The sequence below is a fragment of the Sinohyriopsis cumingii genome, chromosome 17 (assembly GCF_028554795.1).
Source record: "Sinohyriopsis cumingii isolate HCF-2022 chromosome 17, ASM2855479v2, whole genome shotgun sequence".
NCBI lineage: Eukaryota > Metazoa > Mollusca > Bivalvia > Unionida > Unionidae > Sinohyriopsis > Sinohyriopsis cumingii.
The window spans coordinates 41,134,971-41,153,686 of record NC_142977.1 but is presented as its reverse complement, the minus strand read 5'-3'; the positions used below and the strand labels follow the sequence as shown (position 1 = coordinate 41,153,686).

The following is an 18,716-nucleotide window of genomic DNA, read 5'->3' as shown; positions in this document are numbered from 1 at the left end:
TTGTGGGGTAAAATGGCACAACGACCGTGTTTACCCAAGACGGAATATTTGACAGAACCTTCCCGCTACTTCCAGATGATTCACGACAAAACCAAATACATGAAACACGTGGACGTCGTTCGAGAGGATTTGATCTTGGTCAATTACGAAGAAGATCTGGACTTTGTACAAGACGACCCTTTTGGAAATGTCATCATTGCGGCTTACGTGACAGCTCATGCTCGCTTAAAATTGTACGAAGCTTTAGAACTGTTAGAAGAACGCGTCCTGTACTTTGACACGGACAGTTGCATTTACATTCATCACCCGAGTCAACATCACCCTGACATCGAAGGAGACCGTTTAGGAGCCTGGACAGACGAGCATCCCGACGACAAGATTCTAAGTTTCGTCAGTGGCGGCCCCAAAAATTACGGCTACGAATACCGGGACAAACAAGGAGAAGTGCACACGACGTGCAAAGTGAAAGGACTGACTCTGAATCATCGTACCAGTCGAGTGGTCAACTTTGGGGTATTGAAAGAAGCCTTGCAATCGGGAGAGTTGGAAACTTTAAAAATTGTACGTTTACCCACTCACCACATCGTCAGTCGACCCTTGGAAAAAGTCTATCAAATTGTGTACCAGAAGCGAGTGCGACTTCCCAATCACTTTACGTTGCCGTACGGTCACGTCGGTATTGGTCTGTATATGAAAAGGAACCCTAGGCAAGATCGATAGTTCATTGTTCATTGAAGTAACTTGCCATGTCGTTGACGAAGAAGAAACCAGATTGGTTAGGAGTCAAATGTTGGACATCACCGAGACCAGGGTTTTGAGGCTTGGACACAAGAGGTGGCCCAGTATGCACGAGAGTTATTCAAGGAAAAAAGTTACTTTTCAACCTGTGTTAGTGACGGTGCCAGAAGAACCCGTCACCCAGGACAGGACTGTCGTGGACAGGCCTGAAAGACCCTTTCGGGAGGACACTTGTGTGACCTTACCCCCACTATAGAACTGGTTAGAACTTTACCCAAAACATGTGGTTGTTGTACAGACACTTGTTTTTATTCCACGTTCATGGTTATCATGTGCCTTTTATTCTTGTACTTAAGCCTTTGGCTTTTATGTATTTTTGTCTTTCGTATTCATGTTTGAAAAAAAACATTCAATAAACGTGTTCTGAAAAAGTATATAAACTCTTGTCTTGTTTGTTTTTCGTGTCACAAGTGACATTCCTCACACTATGGCTACCTCTGCTGTCTCTGCTCCCTCTTCCTCTACTGTCAAAGTCATCGACGAACACTTAGATCGTGCCAGTTGGGAGGCTTTGTATCTTCGCCATCCCTTTAACATGCTCATTGCTGGACCTAGCGGTTCAGGCAAAACCGAATTCGTCAAACGTTTGATCGAACATAAACATCATTTGATCGATCGGCCACCTCAACGAATCGTGTGGTGTTACAAAGAGTGGCAATCGGCGTACAGCCTCTTGCGAGAAAGTCAAGGCGATTCCATCGTGTTTGTGGAAGGCATTCCTAAAGAAGACGACGGCATCGTCTCTGACTCCCGTCAAACCCATTTGGTCATTTTCGACGACATGTTAGGAGAAGACGAAGAAGAAATTAAACTGTGGTACACGCGCAAAGGGCATCACCGTAATGCCAGTGTCGTTTACATCACCCAAAATTTGTTTCAACAAAGTAAAGCCCATCGCACCATCAGTCTCAATGCGCATTACGTGGTCTTGTTTAAAAGCCCTCGAGATAAATCGCAAGTGCAAGTCTTAGCCAAACAGTTAGGAACGCCTTGGCTGACTCAGGCGAACGACGATGCCACTCAAACTCCACACGCCTATTTACTCGTCGATTTGAAACCTACGACTCCCGAGGATTTGCGATTTCGTACCCACTTGTTTCACCACTGGTGCCAAGACGGAGGGCCTGTCCTGTACACGTCTCCGTCCTCGACTTCATTTCACTCCCCATAAAAAAAAATCTATAAAAACCTCAGACCCTTTTTCGTCTGTCTCACACAGTGTGAACATGACGTCCCTTCAGTCGCATCTTCCCGTCAAATTGATTCGTGCCTTGTATGGCATCAGTCGAGAAAAAGATCCACAAACACGAGCTCGTGTCTTAGAAGCTAGTCTCAAAGAAGTCTTACGATGGTTCACGGTGACGGCACGTCAATTACTCCAAGGAATCATTCAGATTCCTCATCAAACCAAACGCTTTTTTGATCGAAACAAAGTCGCTTTGGTCCAACTGTCCGATCCCCGCATCGACACTCAAACCAAAAAACAAATCATTTTGAAACCTGGAGGGAGCGGTACTCTAGGAGGGGTCATCATTCGCTCACTCTTAAGATGGGATCCTAATGCCCCCAAAGTTATCCCCAAGACAAAAGTCCAACGAAGCCCCAAGATGAAAAAGACCAGGTCCCCAAGGAGAACTTCTCCAGTGGCAGGACCCTCCTCTGACCAGACACCACCACCCCGGAAAAAGAAAAGAAGCCCCCAGGAAAAGAAACATAGAAAAAGTCCCCAGAAAAAGAAAAGTCCACAGAAAACTAGTCGCAAGAGAGGCACTTCGGCCAGGACGCAACCTTACACTCGCAAACCACGACCTGCCACGGCGGTGACTGCGTCTCCGGCATCCTCACGTTTGTCCACTTCTCCGTTGATGACACCAGGAACTGAAGAGTACTTGGAGACATTGATTACACCAAGAACTTCTCCGTTGATGACCCCCAAAAGAACTTCCCCAGTGGCAGGACCCTCCAATTTAGTGGCAGTGGCTGCTGCTCACAAAGTACCTTCTCCCAAAATCAAAGTCCATGAAAGATCGGGCATGTTACAAAGTTTACTGGATTTGTCCAAGCAAGAACTGGCTCGATTTAGTCCGTTGCGTACCCCTGCACGACGTGTCATGCCTGTCCTCAAACTGATACGACGTAAAGACAATCAGTGGCGACGCGTTCCAGTATAAAAAAGGCCTGTGACCAAGTCGGGTATCAGTGTTTTTTTTGGTGCTCCTGAAGACTCAAAGATGTCACCCTCCAGAAAACCCCAAGGAAAGAAAAGGAAAGGACTGCCACCACGTTTAGCCAAACATGGGGACATGTTATCTGTCCTGTCCAAAGCTTCTCCACCCCTACGAAAAAAACTCATTCAAACAGCCTCCAAAGAGGTCATCGATACCGTGTGCGAATGTTGTTTGAACGTTTTGAAAGGCACGATCCCTTTGTCCAAACACCAGAAACAATGCTTAAGCAAGCATCGTCACGTTCTTCGCCAAATGGTTCGAAAGAAAATTCCCATTCGTCAAAAAGAGAAGATGTTGGTCCAACGTGGAGGCATTTTGCCTCTCTTGTTAGGTCCCATACTGAAAGGAGTCTTGGGAACCATGTTGGGATGACTGGTGGGAGCAAGATAAAAAGGCCCTCGGAAGTCCCAAGATCTCAGAATCGACCCCTGACAACCCCATGGAAGGACGAAAACTAGCTTTAGTGCCTTACAAACGATGGATAGAATACCATCGGTGGCAAGAACAACGCACCCCGCATTTACCTCCTAATCCCAATTTGAGCGAGATGTCCCAGTTACAACACGAATTGCAGTCCTTGATGGATCGCCAAGATTTGTCCGAAACAGAAAAATCGCAAAAGTACGGTCAACTCTTGCAACGACTGCAACTCTTTCACCAGAAAGCTTTAGACGAAACAGCTCTACCCACTCTGAAAGATTTTAAGACCTTGATGAAAAGTCCAGCACCATCACCAGTACCAGTACCAGTACCAGTACCACCAGTACCCGTGACCAAGACAGAAAAAGGAGAAGAAGAAGAGGAAGGGTTTCAAACTCCACCCGAAAAAGTACGCAAGTTAACAACACCACCTGCCTCCAGAATTTGATGGATTAAAAAGATGATGGCCACCCCTTCTTTATCACAAGAGAAAAAGAAAGTGAAGACAGAAGTGAAGACAGAAGTGAAACAAGAACCGATATCCCCCGCTCAGACATCCTCCTCCTCTTCAACACCTATTGCCGGCCGCACACGCAAAGCATTGCAATCCAAGAAAATACCCCAAGAGAAAAAGAGTAGCATCCTCCAAGAGTGGGTGTCTTATTAACACACCAACCAACACAAAAAAATAGAAAAAGTCTTAGCCAGCATTTACTACGATCCCTCCCATCCTGCAGGTTACGCAGGAGTTCAAAAATTGTATTGTGCTGCCAAAACTCGACTGAAAAGTCTCCGTTTACCTCAAGTGCAACGATGGTTACAAGAACAAGCTACCTACACTTTACACAAACCCATTCGACGCAAGTTTGCCAGAAGTCGCACCCGAGTGGAAGGCATCGATCATCAATGGCAAGCCGATTTAGCCGATGTCTCTCATTTGGCCAGCTACAATCGTGGCTACAAATATTTGTTTTGTGTCATCGACGTCTTTTCCAAATTTGCCTGGGTCGTGCCCTTGACTTCCAAATCGAGCAGCGAGTTAGTGCGAGCCCTGCAACGGGTGTTGAAACAAAGCGGTCGTCACCCTCTTCGATGGCAAACGGACAAAGGTACCGAATTTCTGAACCAAGCTTTCCAAAAAGAATTAAAGAAACGTGACATTCATTTTTTTACCACCGAGAATCCCGAAACCAAAGCCAGCATCGTGGAACGTTTTCAACGCACTTTGAAAGAACGCATGTGGAAATATTTTACGCATCACCACACTCTGAAGTACATCGACATCTTACCGCACCTGGTGCAAGCGTACAACCAATCTTACCATCGAAGCATCGGACGTGCCCCGCAAGAAGTGACTCCCGACAACGAAGTGCTGGTGTTTGAGCGCCTGTTTGGTACGTCCCCGACGAGGGCTGTCCCCAAGAAAAGTGGAGTGTTGGCCGTAGGAGATTGGGTGCGCATTGGCAAAACCAAACGCACTTTCGACAAAGGTTACTTACCTAACTGGACGACCGAACTGTTTCGCGTCACTGGACGAGTGCATGGCCGTCATCCTGCCGTCTATAAATTGGAAGACATGAACGGAGAAGTGCTCAAAGGAACGTTTTATTTGCCCGAGTTACAACGTGTGACCAAAAAAGAAGACGACGTGTACGACATCGAAAGCATTCTCGAACGCAGAACCCGTAAAGTGGGCAAACGACGTGTCAAAGAAGTCAAAGTACGTTGGAAAGGATATCCACCCAGTTTTGATTCTTGGATCGACGCTTCGCAAGTCATCGACTATAAAAAGAAGTGACCATCATGCCCTTTCACACAGCAGACGCAGCTAAGTCGACCACTCCTTCTTCACCTAGTTCTTCTGTGCAAGATTTACAAAAACAACCCTTGTGGGTGTGGTGTGGAGAACGTGTGCCTAAAACGCAAATCGTCTTTTTCTGCCAAATCTTCGTGGTGTATTGTGTCATCGGGGCAGCCATCGCCAATTTGAGTTTGCAACAAGGAGACAAACAATTGTGGACCATTTTATTGAGCAGTTGCATCGGTTACCTGCTTCCTAATCCCTCCCTGAAATTCACCTCGAACGGGAACCCGGGGAACCTTGTGTCCAGTGCCAGTGCCAGTCACCACTTCAACCACAATCAGAACCCCATTTTAGACGGAGACACGCCTCTGACGTCCAGTAACCCCTCGGACAGCCACAGAACTCTGGAATTATGAGTCACCAAAACCAATTTTACTTAACCTTACCCAGTGACAGTTCCATGGAGGTGTTTCCCCACAACACGTTGTGCTGTTACACGGCCAAATTACCTCAGGCCATCCCCTTAGATCACGAAGCCCATTGGGAAGTGGCTTTGGTAGAAATGATTCACCCTACACAAATCCAAAACATCACCGAAAAACAAAACACTTTTGAGGTCGAAATCCTGAACCAACAATTACAAGAAGCCATGAATGACATCGGGTTTTCAGGGGACACAAGACCATCCAACAATTCACCCTTCAATATCTACACCTTGAAAATTCCGGCAGGGTTTTATTTTAGTGGCCAACATTTGGTGGACACCATTGCTTCCAGGTTCGAGTTAACTTTTGGCAAAGCCCTGAACAGAATCAAAAAAAGTGTCACCCTGGAGTACCATAAAGTGGCTCGTCGCTTACTGATGAAATTTCAGGATACCCAAACGATGTCCATCAGTTTTAATCGTGACTTGTTTGATATTTTAGGTGGAGACACAAAAATGGCTCCAAATTTTAAACCAAAGATCAACAGCAATACGGAATTTTACAAGTTTTTTCGATTCCCTGTAGAACTGAACCAAGGACTGAATTTGATGTTTGTGTACTCCGATGTGGTGGAGTACAACGTGGTGGGACACACCTCCGTACCGTTACTGCGTGTCATTCCTTTCAAAGTGGATAGTACCACGACCAGTGACCAGGAAGGTGGAAACACTTACCACGTTCACCGCGAATTTGTACATCCTCACTATTTGCCTGTCAGCAAGTCGTATTTGGACACGATCAACATTGCTATAAAAGGAGATCTGGGACAAAATATTCCATTCACCAAAGGAAAAGTCACGGTGAAACTCCATTTTCGAAAACGGTTCTCTCACGACTCGTAAGTAAGTCATGTATCCAGTGTACCGAGGGGTTGCTCGACAGCGAGGACACGGCTTAGGAGATATGTTAAAATCGGCCTTTCGTTCGGTGGCTCCAGTATTGAAACCGATGGTGACACGCGGATTGCACGCCTTGAAAGATGCGGCACTGACGCAAGGCAAAGAATTTCTCCAAAATGTCATCATCGACAAACAAAACCCTAAAGAAGCCTTCATGAGGGCAGGCAAAAATGTCTTGCTGCAAACGGGCAAAGACATTTTGGGCCGACAAGACACACCTATAAATGCCCTGCACGCTACCGAGTCAGGCATTCAGCAAGGACAAGGCAGAAAGAGACGACGAAGAAAACACCCTTTCACCAGACTTCAAGCGAGAAAGGCCAAGAAAAGAAGAACCGTTCGAGACTTAGACGTTTTCGATTATTGAGAAAGAACAAAAAAATGATGCACCGAGAGTCTTGCGCTTGTTCCAAGTCGGAACTGGATCTGTTTGCCATGCCCCCCACCATGATGACCATGCAAGAATCCCAATGGGTGGAATTTCATCCCGTCTCCTCATTGGCTGATTCCGCTCCCATCGAGTTTGAAATCAAAGGACAGCCCGAAGATTACATCGATCAGAATAGCAGTTACTTGTACCTGAAAGTCAAAATTCTAGATAAGACTGGAGGTCCTATAGACGATGAAGCAGTAGCTCCCGTCAACAATTTCATGCATTCCTTGTTCAGTGGAGTGGACTTGTACTTGAATAACAAACTGGTCAGTAGCAGCATGGATACTTACCCTTATCGTGCCTACCTGGAAAATCTCTTGTCAAACGGAATAGATGCCAAGAACACTCATCTCAATGCCTGTGTGCTATGGGAAGCTGACGAACCTACCAAGTTTGAAAATTTGGAAACTGATGAAAAGAAAGACAACAATGTCGGATTTGTAGAACGAAGAAAGAGAATCACGGGAGTCAACACAAGTTTAGAACTGATGGATCGTTTGCATTTGGACATGTGGTTGCAAGAAAAGTATTTGCTGAACGGGGTGGATATCCGTCTGAGACTGAATCGTAGCAGTGCCGCTTTCCATTTGATGGCTGATAGTGACGGTTACAAAACCAAAATCCTAGAAGCCAGACTCTACGTACGCCGTGTGGAAGTGTTACCTAAAGTGGGAAACGACATCAGTCAGACGTTGAGCAGAACGACCGCCAAGTATCCCATACGACGCGTGGAAGTGAAAACCTTCACCATTCCCAAGGGACAGCGATCCATGATCGAAGATCATCTGTTCCAAGGACAGTTACCCAAACGTTTGATCGTTGGTATCGTCGAGAATATAGCCTTCAACGGAGATGCCGAAAAAAATCCTTTCTACTTTCAACACTTTGGCGTGTCCAAAATCGAAGTCAGTCGCGATGGCAAGACCTTGTGTACCCGACCTTTCGAACCTGACTTTACCAAGAAGAATTACTTGAGATCGTACTTGTCCCTGTACGAAGCCACCGGACAGTTAGGAACCAATACCAGTCACGGTATTACGTACGAGGATTATGCAGGAGGCTACGCTTTGTGGGCTTTCGATTTCACTCCAGACCAAGGCAGCGACGAGGGACATTTCCACCCTATAAAATCCGGCCAGATTCGTGTGGAAATTCAGTTTAAAGACCGAGACCCTGATGAAACGGTGAACGTCATCCTGTATGCAGAATTCGATAATACCATAGAAATCAACAGTTTGAGAGAAGTCATCCTAGATTACTAGAAACCATGGAAGACTGTTATCCCTCTTTACCTAGTGGAGAAACTTTTAGTGTTGGATTATTGTTAAAAAATGTTAAAGTTGTTGTTGTTTAGTGTTAAGTGATTTTTGAATAAAAAATGTTGTGTTTTGAAAAAATTGTTTGATGTTATATTGTTGGATTATTGTTAAAAATGTTAGAGTTGTTGTTTAGTGTTAAGTGATTTTTGAATAAAAAATGTTGTGTTTTGAAAAAATGCCTTTGTCTTTTGTTTAGCTATAAGAATGTTGGATTGATGCTCTTTCATTTCTTACTATCCCTCTCACGACACTCACTAAACGTTGCGACTCAAAAACCGTGTGGGGGATGTTTTCCTTCACGTCCGCGCTTTGACTTTAAGAACCGGGTTGTTTCCAGTCTAACCATCCATTGTCGACTCATCCTCCTAAGAAGATGTGCTCCAAACTAGCTAAACTCAACGAAGCCTACGTGAATTTGCATAGGATCAGACACAGTCTGATACCGAAGCCAGAAGAAATAGAGAATGTGAGAATGTTAAAAATCACTGAAGACCTGATAGAAGAGCTCTTCAGAGAAGAAATGAACAGGGAAAAAGAAGAATGGACAGAGAAGTACAGACTTCAGAGACAGCAGCAACAACAACAACAAGAGCAGCAGCAGCAACCTGAAGCTGACAGAGGCTTTGTCGATTGTCGTATCGACACCAAAGAGTTCTTCTTCTCTTTCCGAAGAAGCAGACCTATCGCCAGAAAGTCTATCCTTAGAGGACATCGCATTCTTAGAAACTAAAAAGAATGCCATAGCAAACAAAAAAACAGCCCTTTTCAGGGCTACCCAATACTCTAGAAAAGAAATAGCAATCGATTTGCCAATGTGTGTAGGTAGAGTAGTGTGAAAATAAACACTAACTCTTTTTTAAAAAAATGTGAGGGTATGTGTTTGTGTGTTTGTGTTTGTAAGTGGTTAAGTAAGTTGGCATGGATAGTAGATTAAAATGATGTCTTTTTTGGTGTTTGAGGTGTATATTTGGAGTTAGATTGGATTGCTTTGCGTATGTGGATAGTCTATTGAAGTGATTTATAAAAAAATTTAAAATAGTGATGGGTAGCATAAAAAAGTGAGTGAGTGTTTCTTTTAGGTCGGCGCGTAGTTTTATGGTCATGATCTAGGTAAGATCAATTTTATGTTTTTAGGGGATGTTTTCGTTCACGTCCGCGCTTTCACTATAAATTGAAACTCGTTCGGCAGTCCAGCTACCCTTGTTGATTGATCAACACCAAAAATGAACACGAGACTGGAGAAACTGTTGGAACTTCATGTGCATCTGGAATATCCCAGGCGCATATTAAATGAACTGGCCGCGGAAGCCATTGTGGAGGAGGGAAGGATAAGAGAGGAGGAGGAAAGAAGAAACAAAGAAGAGGAGGAGAGAAGATATAAAGAAGAAGAGGAAAGAAGATACAAAGAGGAGGAGAGAAGATGCAAAGAAGAGGAGGAGGAGGAAAAGGAGAGAAGAAGAAGAAATTTCAGAATCCCAGAGAGCGAAAATTGGGATTCTGAAGCGACATATCCTGCCTCTGCTCTCTCCCCCCAAAAGGTAAAAAGTAACTGGGGGATAAGATGTGTATGCGGCGCCAGGCCTGGAAGGTGCCACCATTAACCAGGTGTCCATGAAGTTCCAAACAAAAAAACAGCCCTTTTCAGGGCTACCCAATACTCTAGAAAAGAAATAACCATCAATTTGCCAATGTGTAGGTAGAGTAGTGTGAATATAAACACTTTTTTAAGATAGTGTGAGGGTATGTGTTTGTGTGTTGGTGCTTGTAAGAGCTAAGGTATGTTTGTGTGAATAGTAGATTATGGGTTTCTTTATTGTTTCTTAGCGTAGGTGAAGAGTATAGTTAGGGTTCTGTAAGCGCTCACGTACGATTGTGTGGATAGTAGATTATGGATTTTGTTTATTGTTTCTTAGCGTATGTGGAGAGTATAGTTAGGGTTTTGTAAGCGCTCACGTACGATTGTGTGGATAGTAGATTATGGATTTTGTTTATTGTTTATTAGCGTATGTGGAGAGTATAGTTTGGGTTTTGTAAGCGCTCACGTACGATTGTGTGGATAGTAGATTATGGATTTTGTTAATTGTTTCTTAGCGTATGTGGAGAGTATAGTTAGGGTTTTGTAAGCGCTCACGTACGATTGTGTGGATAGTAGATTATGGATTTTGTTTATTGTTTCTTAGCGTATGTGAAGAGTATAGTTAGGGTTCTGTAAGCGCTCACGTACGATTGTGTGGATATTAGATTATGGATTTTGTTTATTGTTTCTTAGCGTATGTGGAGAGTATAGTTAGGGTTTTGTAAGCGCTCAGGTAAGATTGTGTGGATAGTAGATTATGGATTTTGTTAATTGTTTCTTAGCGTATGTGGAGAGTATAGTTAGGGTTTTGTAAGCGCTCACGTACGATTGTGTGGATAGTAGATTATGGATTTTGTTTATTGTTTCTTAGCGTATGTGGAGAGTATAGTTTGGGTTTTATTATATGAAATGAAAAAGTAGGGGGATGTTTTCCTTCACGTCCGCGCTTTTCGTATAAGAACCCACAGTATTCGTCGTTCAAACCGTTCTGCAAAGAATAAAAAAAGAAGATGGCTTCTAACCAAATGGACAAAATGGAAAAATTGCAAAACGTCCTCGACAATTTAGGAATGATAGAGCAAATGTTGGTTAACCTAAACGAGGATCACTATTCTTATAGTCCCCATCGAGTGAAGATGGAGATAAACAATTTACGAAAAATGAAGGTAATCATCAGTGATCTGTTGAAAGAAATAAAGGAGGAGAAGGAGGATGAAGAGGAAAGGATAAGGATGAGAGCATGGAATGAAAAAATTGAAAAAGAAGAAGAAAATGAAAAGAGGAAGAAAGAAGAGGGGGAAGAGAAGAAGAAAGAAGAGCAGGAGAAAAAAAAGAAAGAAAAGAAGAGAAAGAGTGTTGGAGATAAAATAAGAACTTGGTGGAGAAAAAGAAGAAACTAGAAGCAGAAGAAGAAGAAAACCCAAAGGCCCTTTTCAGGGCCAGCCATATTTCTCAAAAAGAGATAGCCTTCAATTGCTTACCCCTTTTTAAAAAAAATTTTTAAAAAAAAGTCCCATGTTCAATTTCCTTTGACGCTAAAGTCCCACCCTGTTTAAATTCCTTTGACGCTAAACCGTCCCACGATTTTTCTCCATGTTAATTTCCCTTGACGCTAGATTGTCCCACGATTTTTCTCCATGTTAATTTTCCATTGACGCTAGAGTGTCCCAGGGGGTTTTGTAATGCTAATTCCCATTGACGCTAGGGTATCCCCATTCAGTACTAATATTTCAAACATTTAGAAATCTTGTCTAATGATGAAGTTTAGTGATTTTTTTTACTACAAAGATTATTCTAGTCGCTCTTCAATCAAGATATAACTTGCTCAGCGGTCTTCGTTTGGATTTTTATATCACTAAATGGACCTGCAAGAATGAATTGCTGAAACATCTTGTCACATAACGGTGTTAAATGCGCATATAAAATAGCTACATCATTTACAATCCTTGATTGGTCCACAAGACTGGTGAATATATTGTCAAAATGTGTAGCAGGATCATGTTATTCGTGTTTTAATTGGGCAGAAATATGTATTTTATTATTTTATATAAGTTGTGTTTATTTATTGCTCACTGAAATAAATCCACCAATTGCTGACGTATCCGTTGGCCTAGTGGTTGGAGCGTTCGCCTTAGATTCGGGAGATCGCGGTTTCGAACCCGGCCGATTCATACCAAAGACATAAAAATGGTACAAACAGCTGCCTCGCTAGGCGCTCATTATTAAGAGTTAGTGCTAGGACTGGTCGGCCTGGTGCCAGGATAATGTGACTGGTTGGGACAACATGCTACGTGTCTGAGGCATGACGCCCCAGCGCTAGACATCACTATAAATTGCCACACCGCAGACATACTAGCGATATGTTTCAGAAATTGTTACGGCTACGTTAAAAATCAAAACACACACACACACACCAGTAGTTACTACTTGTCTGTATAAACAACATGGCATGAACGGCATATTAGTGGTAGTCATTCCAGTAGATTGTTTCTGTATTATGATAGTCATGGGATTGCAGTCAGGGTGTAAGAAAGCAGATTAACAAAGAATAGGTCGATATATCGTTCCAAAATTAGTCATTTTTGAATACGGAGTACCAATAACCTTTTAATCATGGTATTCATCATGGTATGCATATCTGGAATAAAGAACTGCACGGAATTTTGATCAACGAAATGAGACAATACTATATGTAGCCACCATCACATTAAAAGAAGAAGAGAAAACGTTAGTAGAGCAAAATGGAATAGACAAAATTAAATTATATTACAATCCATTTGAATGCCATTGAAAAGGCTTTACTCCTTAATTTTAAAGGCACCAATGTTTTGGAAGAACACATCCCCGTTTTCACACACACACACACACACGCACACACAAAGATGTATGGGTGGATTGATGAATGGATGCAGAATTTGAAAATCATCTTTATCTTTAAGGTGAACTTACCACGACCAGAAGCTTCCAAAGCCCACATGATTCATATCTAAACGCAGAAGTAACCAAAACAAATAACCAAAACCCTAATACATAAACTCACAATCATTACAGCGTTGAGCTGAAAGATGTTAATCTGTGAGGTATGTCAGATACAAATTATCCTTCCTGATTCTACTCCCATCCCAACAATGTTCACTTTATAAATCTGCTCAAGAAATCTATTAACGAATATGAAATTCGTTTAGTTTTCAAGAAATGTAAAAATGGAAAATCTACATTTCTTAAGTATGTATAACAATGATTTAATTCATGAAGCGTAAACATTTCCTATTGACGCTCCTGATTTCACCATTAGTGAGAATACAATTTTTTAACATCATTCAAGAGGGGCCCAAGTGAATGAGTGTTCTAAAGCGCTCACCATTACAAATCAATACCATCTCACCTCTGTCTGCGTGGATTCGTGTCTCCGGTTCGGCCAGTGTGGGTACGTGAGAAAGTTTGCCAGTAGCTTCTCGTGGGTCGGTGGTTCTTTCTGGGATTTTCCCTGGGTTCTTTCTCCGCCATTTGTAATGGCCGCCATGAATAGCCTATCTTGTGATCAAAAGTGGCGTTAAACCCTACAAGAACAACAACAACACTTCATTCAAGAAATAATTCTTTGTTTCTGCTCAAAAAAATGTATAGATCGTCGTTATAGTTTTTATCATAAAAACCGTATAACATTAAAGGTAATGGCAGGTGAATATAGCAGTTTCTCTATGGTGATAAATTTTCCTTACGAGATGGTAAAAAAATAGAGATATTTTTACGAAGAGGTTGAAAATAAATTTATCATTGATAATGAAGTCTTTAGAAAAAGGTCGGTACGCGGAAATAATTTTGTTTGTTTGTTTATAGAGAGTCGAAAAGACTTATGTTCCTTATGAAAAAGTGCAACAATTATCCGTGAATAGGCTTGTTAAAGGGAATTTAAATAAAGGTTCAGAAACTGTTAATTATAAGGAAATGTCCTTTATCAGTGTGCTGAATACAACAGGTTTTGTTGTATCCATACATGCTTAGAATACAGTTAAGCTTAATTTAGAATGATATACATAATTCATGTTCAGATGTATAAACAGGACGAAATAATACATTAGCAAACTAAATTTCTGAATATTGTTATTGTCATCATTCATACAAACAACAGTAAGATTTCTCTTATCAATAATGATCAGCGTCATCCAAACGTTTTATTATAAAAATTCTGATTAACTTTTCTGAAATAAGAACATATTTTTCTTCTGAAATAAAAAAGAGGATGATACTGAAAATTCATGACAAAAGAAAAAAAGAAAACTAATTCTAAAAGTCGATAGTATTGAAGTATGGTGAAGTTTTTTTCACTTATTACTATGAATGGATTTGTCTAACGTTTTCAATAACATGTATCAAACGAAAAAATATTGTTGAATGTATTCGAAGAGGAATATTTCAGATTCACTATCAATATCATTTTTCATTCCACTTTTTTGCAATTTAATACGTTTGTTATGTCAATACGATTGCATATCACTTTGTGTGAACTTCATTGGTCCAAATAGGTCCATGGAATTCATGAGCAGTTTTCTCATTATTGATTGGCTGAAACTATGGGAATTTTCCTTGCCCTGTCTTCTGGATCCGGATCCTTTCTCCTTTGTGATGAGTACATTGCACCCCAGTTCAAGCGTGGTTGAAATGTCAACCGAAATATGATATAAACTCACCTCTCGTATGAAATTAATGTTGGCAAATGCTAGCCTACCCCTGACAGAGTTATTAAACGACAACATTTTTAACAAGCAAATTATGACAATATCTGGTCACAAAACATTAAATCTTGCATAATTGTTATCGACAAAAAACGCCTTTAGAAAAGTCTAGATTTAATTAAATTCCGGCATGCAGTAAGTATCCCTTCACATAAATATCCAACAACTTGAATACTAATCTTTTAGCCGTCTCCTATACTGCATCTGTGGCCAACGTCCATAGTGCAATCGACAAACTTCCCGATGGAAACGTTGTAAATAGTCGCATCCTAATCCATGTTTATGGTGCGTCATCCATTGCTGACCATAAAGAACTACGTAACATCACTCATAAATTTCCATTAGAGATACAGTATTGAAAAAGGCTATTGTCAAATGTTCTACTGATTTGGAAGGACAGTGCTCTTTGAAGCATAATTTGCCAAATAATTATACATATTTTTAATTCAGAGTATATGCTATAATTTAATGGAAGCAAAAATCATCGGATCTTCGTTGTGATCAGTCTCTTTCTACTGACATAACAACTATGTGATAAAATGAAGTTTAAATGGGCAATTATTCAAAAGCTGGAAATTGTTCAAATCGTTCCATTAATTCAATATTAAATCATTATCTTGTAAGAGCTTTTATATACAATATGTCGCATCCATGGGCATCATATTTTCACAGGCTGAACCCTTAAACTATGTTGTACGTCATTGCAAAGGACACACATTTTGATAAATTAAACACACTGCATTTTCGATAGAAGCAATTAAACACATGTGAATCCACGTCATTTCGAAATATATCTTGCCTCTGTTATACTATCATCACATTGAGGTAATTCACCCCAGTTTTACATTTTAGGCTCTTTAAAACAGTAACAAGAAAAGAGTGAATACAGCAAGCTTTGTAAAGTTTAACAAATATTTTATTCCCCTAGAAAAACATGGTAAAAACGAGAAAAGGAACTTACGGTTTTACGAATCAAATCCAAAAAAATCCAAGCATGAAAAAATAGAAGTCCTAGAAATAAAAAGTCCTAAATTAATCTGAGTTGGAATCCTAATAAAAAAATCAAAGATGGAGGACGATCACGTATACAGTAGTCAGTATAATCCTGATGTGTCAACAGTTCCTTGTTGAACCACAGAAAATAATATTCCAGTTTTGAATTCCGAATAACATTTCGATAAATGTCTTTGTCCAAGAATTCTGTATGAGCACATAAATTTTTCCAGCAAAAAGAATTAATAATTCCATAAAATAGAATTTCAACCCAAAATGGTCCCAACAAAATACCTTTAAGTGTCACTGGTTTATAGCCCAAATGACCAAATTATCTAAAAGAAACAGCTATACACTAATTTTAGGCGCAAAACAGATTCCCGTATGAGGGTCATATGATCATGTTTCTAGAACAACATAGACGCTTTACATGCCGAACATCAGTTGTCCTTTGTATGGCTTCGGTTTCACTTTATGAACCTACACTAAGAGAGAATAAAAATAATAAAATAAAAAAGTTGCTTACTTCACTCTCACTGATTCTGAATCAAGGTCAGGAAATTGGTCAGCATTAAGTACAAAGTTTCTATTATTAGGTGTTTACGAAAAAATGGTCAGGTCAAAATAATTTCTGGAAAATATCAGATCCAGTAAATAAAATTAAAATTACAATAGCATGTAATGGAATAAAAACAATAAAAACTAACAAACAATTAAAATTATCAAAAATAAATCACATCAAATAAACATAACACCAGAATATCCTTTTCTCCAGTTTTTATGCTGCAATTTCTAAGAAACTGTGTGATAGATGAATTCAGTAAACGCAAGATAATCCCAGTTATTCCGAAAAAGAAATATATTCCATCATTTAATATTTTCTTCGCGTTTTCTATAAGTTTGAATTTGCGTTGTGCATAGAGGCATTGCCGTCAAATGGATTTTTGATAGGTTTACAATGACATTCTTGTTTTACCAGACCGTTTTTGAGAAAAGCCAAGTCCTCAGCAAAACATGAATGTTCTGGACTTGCCTCTATGATACCGTGGCATCCGAATCCTTTGCTTTCCAAAAACATTTTTACTGCCTTTGCGCTCTCGTTTCCTCTGCCGTGCATCTCCAAGCACTCGGCGGTTAGACTTTTAATGTCAAGGTCATCAAAAGGAATCGTCTCCAAAATCTGAAGCTCGTTTCCTTCAACATCCAGTCCAAAGTAATCGATTGATGTTCTATTTATTGCCAGCATGATAGAGTAGAGTGGAAAGCATGGAACTTCGTAGTAAGGCTTTTGGTCAAAATTATGTTCTAGAACCCACTGTTTGTCTGCCATCCTTTCTATTGTTCTACTCATATCGCTTGCAGCATTCAATTTGAGCTAAAAGGAAGAATAAAACTCTTTGGAAGTAATATCTGTTCTTTTTTACACTCGGCGTGTCTGTCTACCACCCTATACGACAGAGGGGGTACGAACAATTAGTAGAATAGAAACTTGAAGCGATTAATTCTAGCAACAGCTGATTAATCTGTGGCTGCAAGGATTATGTCCATTACTTGCGGAACTGTTTCCATGGATATTAATAATCCTTAAATTCCATTCCCAAGTCATGAAATACAACTAAATCTATTAAATTTTACAGCTTTCAAATGGATCAGAATTTGTTTGTTTCCCAACATGACGGTTAACCAGGCTTCATCATCATTGTGCCTTTTGTGAACTTTGAAAAATATGTTTTAGTTGATTTAACTCTATCTTCAGTATGATGATCCTTGGAATAATATTTTCTTTTTCTGGTTTTTGTGTGATTTTAATTTTCTCTGCATTACACTGGTTTCTTTTTTAAAACTTATTGATGAAATCGAATTTGTGACCATAAAACGTTGCAGACAGATTTTGCGACTTTTGAGAAAAAATATATAGTAGCTTTACATGCAACCTATTCGCATGAAAAACTTTTTTTTTTCATCCTATGAGAATCTCATTGTCAGTTTTCCTTCTGTTGATATTTTTCAGACGTGTTTGAATCCAGAATGTGCTGTATTTGTTATCAAATATACGTTGTTGTTTTTTTTTGTATTCTGATGCGTTATGTATGTATTCAACTTCATTGGTACTAAGCAAATGATAGTGCATTAAGTTAAACTTTGTTACTATACAAACTAAAATGCAAATAGATTGGGAACAAAAGTGATTAAATTCTTTCGATAGTCTTTTCTTTGACGCTTGGAAGAAGTACTCATCGATCTGCTCTTTCTCTCGATAATGCGAGTTTAAAATTGGATTTTTAGGATCACGTCTCTTTCAAAACGTCCCACTCATGAAAACGATTGTCAGAGAACAGTAAGGGTGAGAATACAAATCGACTCTGTGGAAGAATAATGTATGGATTAGTTATATTTTGTTGACAATTACGTCCTATTTAATACATTTTATGTGAATAATTCTTTTTGTATCTGAGCGTGTGATTCCTGTAGATATCGATTAATCAAATTGAAATTCACGGGGACACAATATCGGACATATGATTAATTATTCGTATGTCCTAGGAATATAACAGTTTTCTAACAACTTCGATCCAGAAATCGTAACTTCCGAAAAGCCTCACAGCTGCATTTCTTCAACGTGTTATTCACGGCCACTTGACACTGTTCTTTTGCATTTGCATTTGCTTATAATTTTGTTCTTCATAAACCATTTATGTCGCTTAGTATGACTATTTGTTTTTCGCACATATGAAAGATTCATATTAAATAAATTGAAACCTGTGCTTATCACGCCTGTAGTAGTCAATCCCCACTCCCAAGAAGTCATTAAATTCAAACATTGACAAACTAGAGATGTCTGACAATTTATCTCTAAGTAGATATGTTTACAGAGCAACAAATCAAATGTTCAATATTGAAGTTTTGGATAAGAATGTCTGCGAATTTTAGAAGTAATTTACTCATCAATGTCAAATATAAAGAATTATTTTAATAGAGACAATGGATGACTCATTGAGAATTGCCTCTATGAATTGCCAGGGGT

The 18,716-nt window shown here is 40.1% G+C and overlaps 1 protein-coding gene across 1 annotated transcript in view; it reads right to left on the bottom strand.

The window, feature by feature from the left end:
* Positions 1–15,213: 15,213 nt before the first annotated feature.
* The window catches only part of LOC149778483 (uncharacterized), a 31,537-nt gene continuing 28,034 nt past the window's right edge, over positions 15,214–18,716 (bottom strand). Inside the window, exon 3 of the mRNA XM_089938480.1 lies at positions 15,214–17,066. Within this exon, the coding sequence (XP_089794606.1) occupies positions 16,584–17,066 (483 nt within the window). The 3' untranslated portion in view covers positions 15,214–16,583. The remainder of the gene's footprint in view (positions 17,067–18,716) is intronic.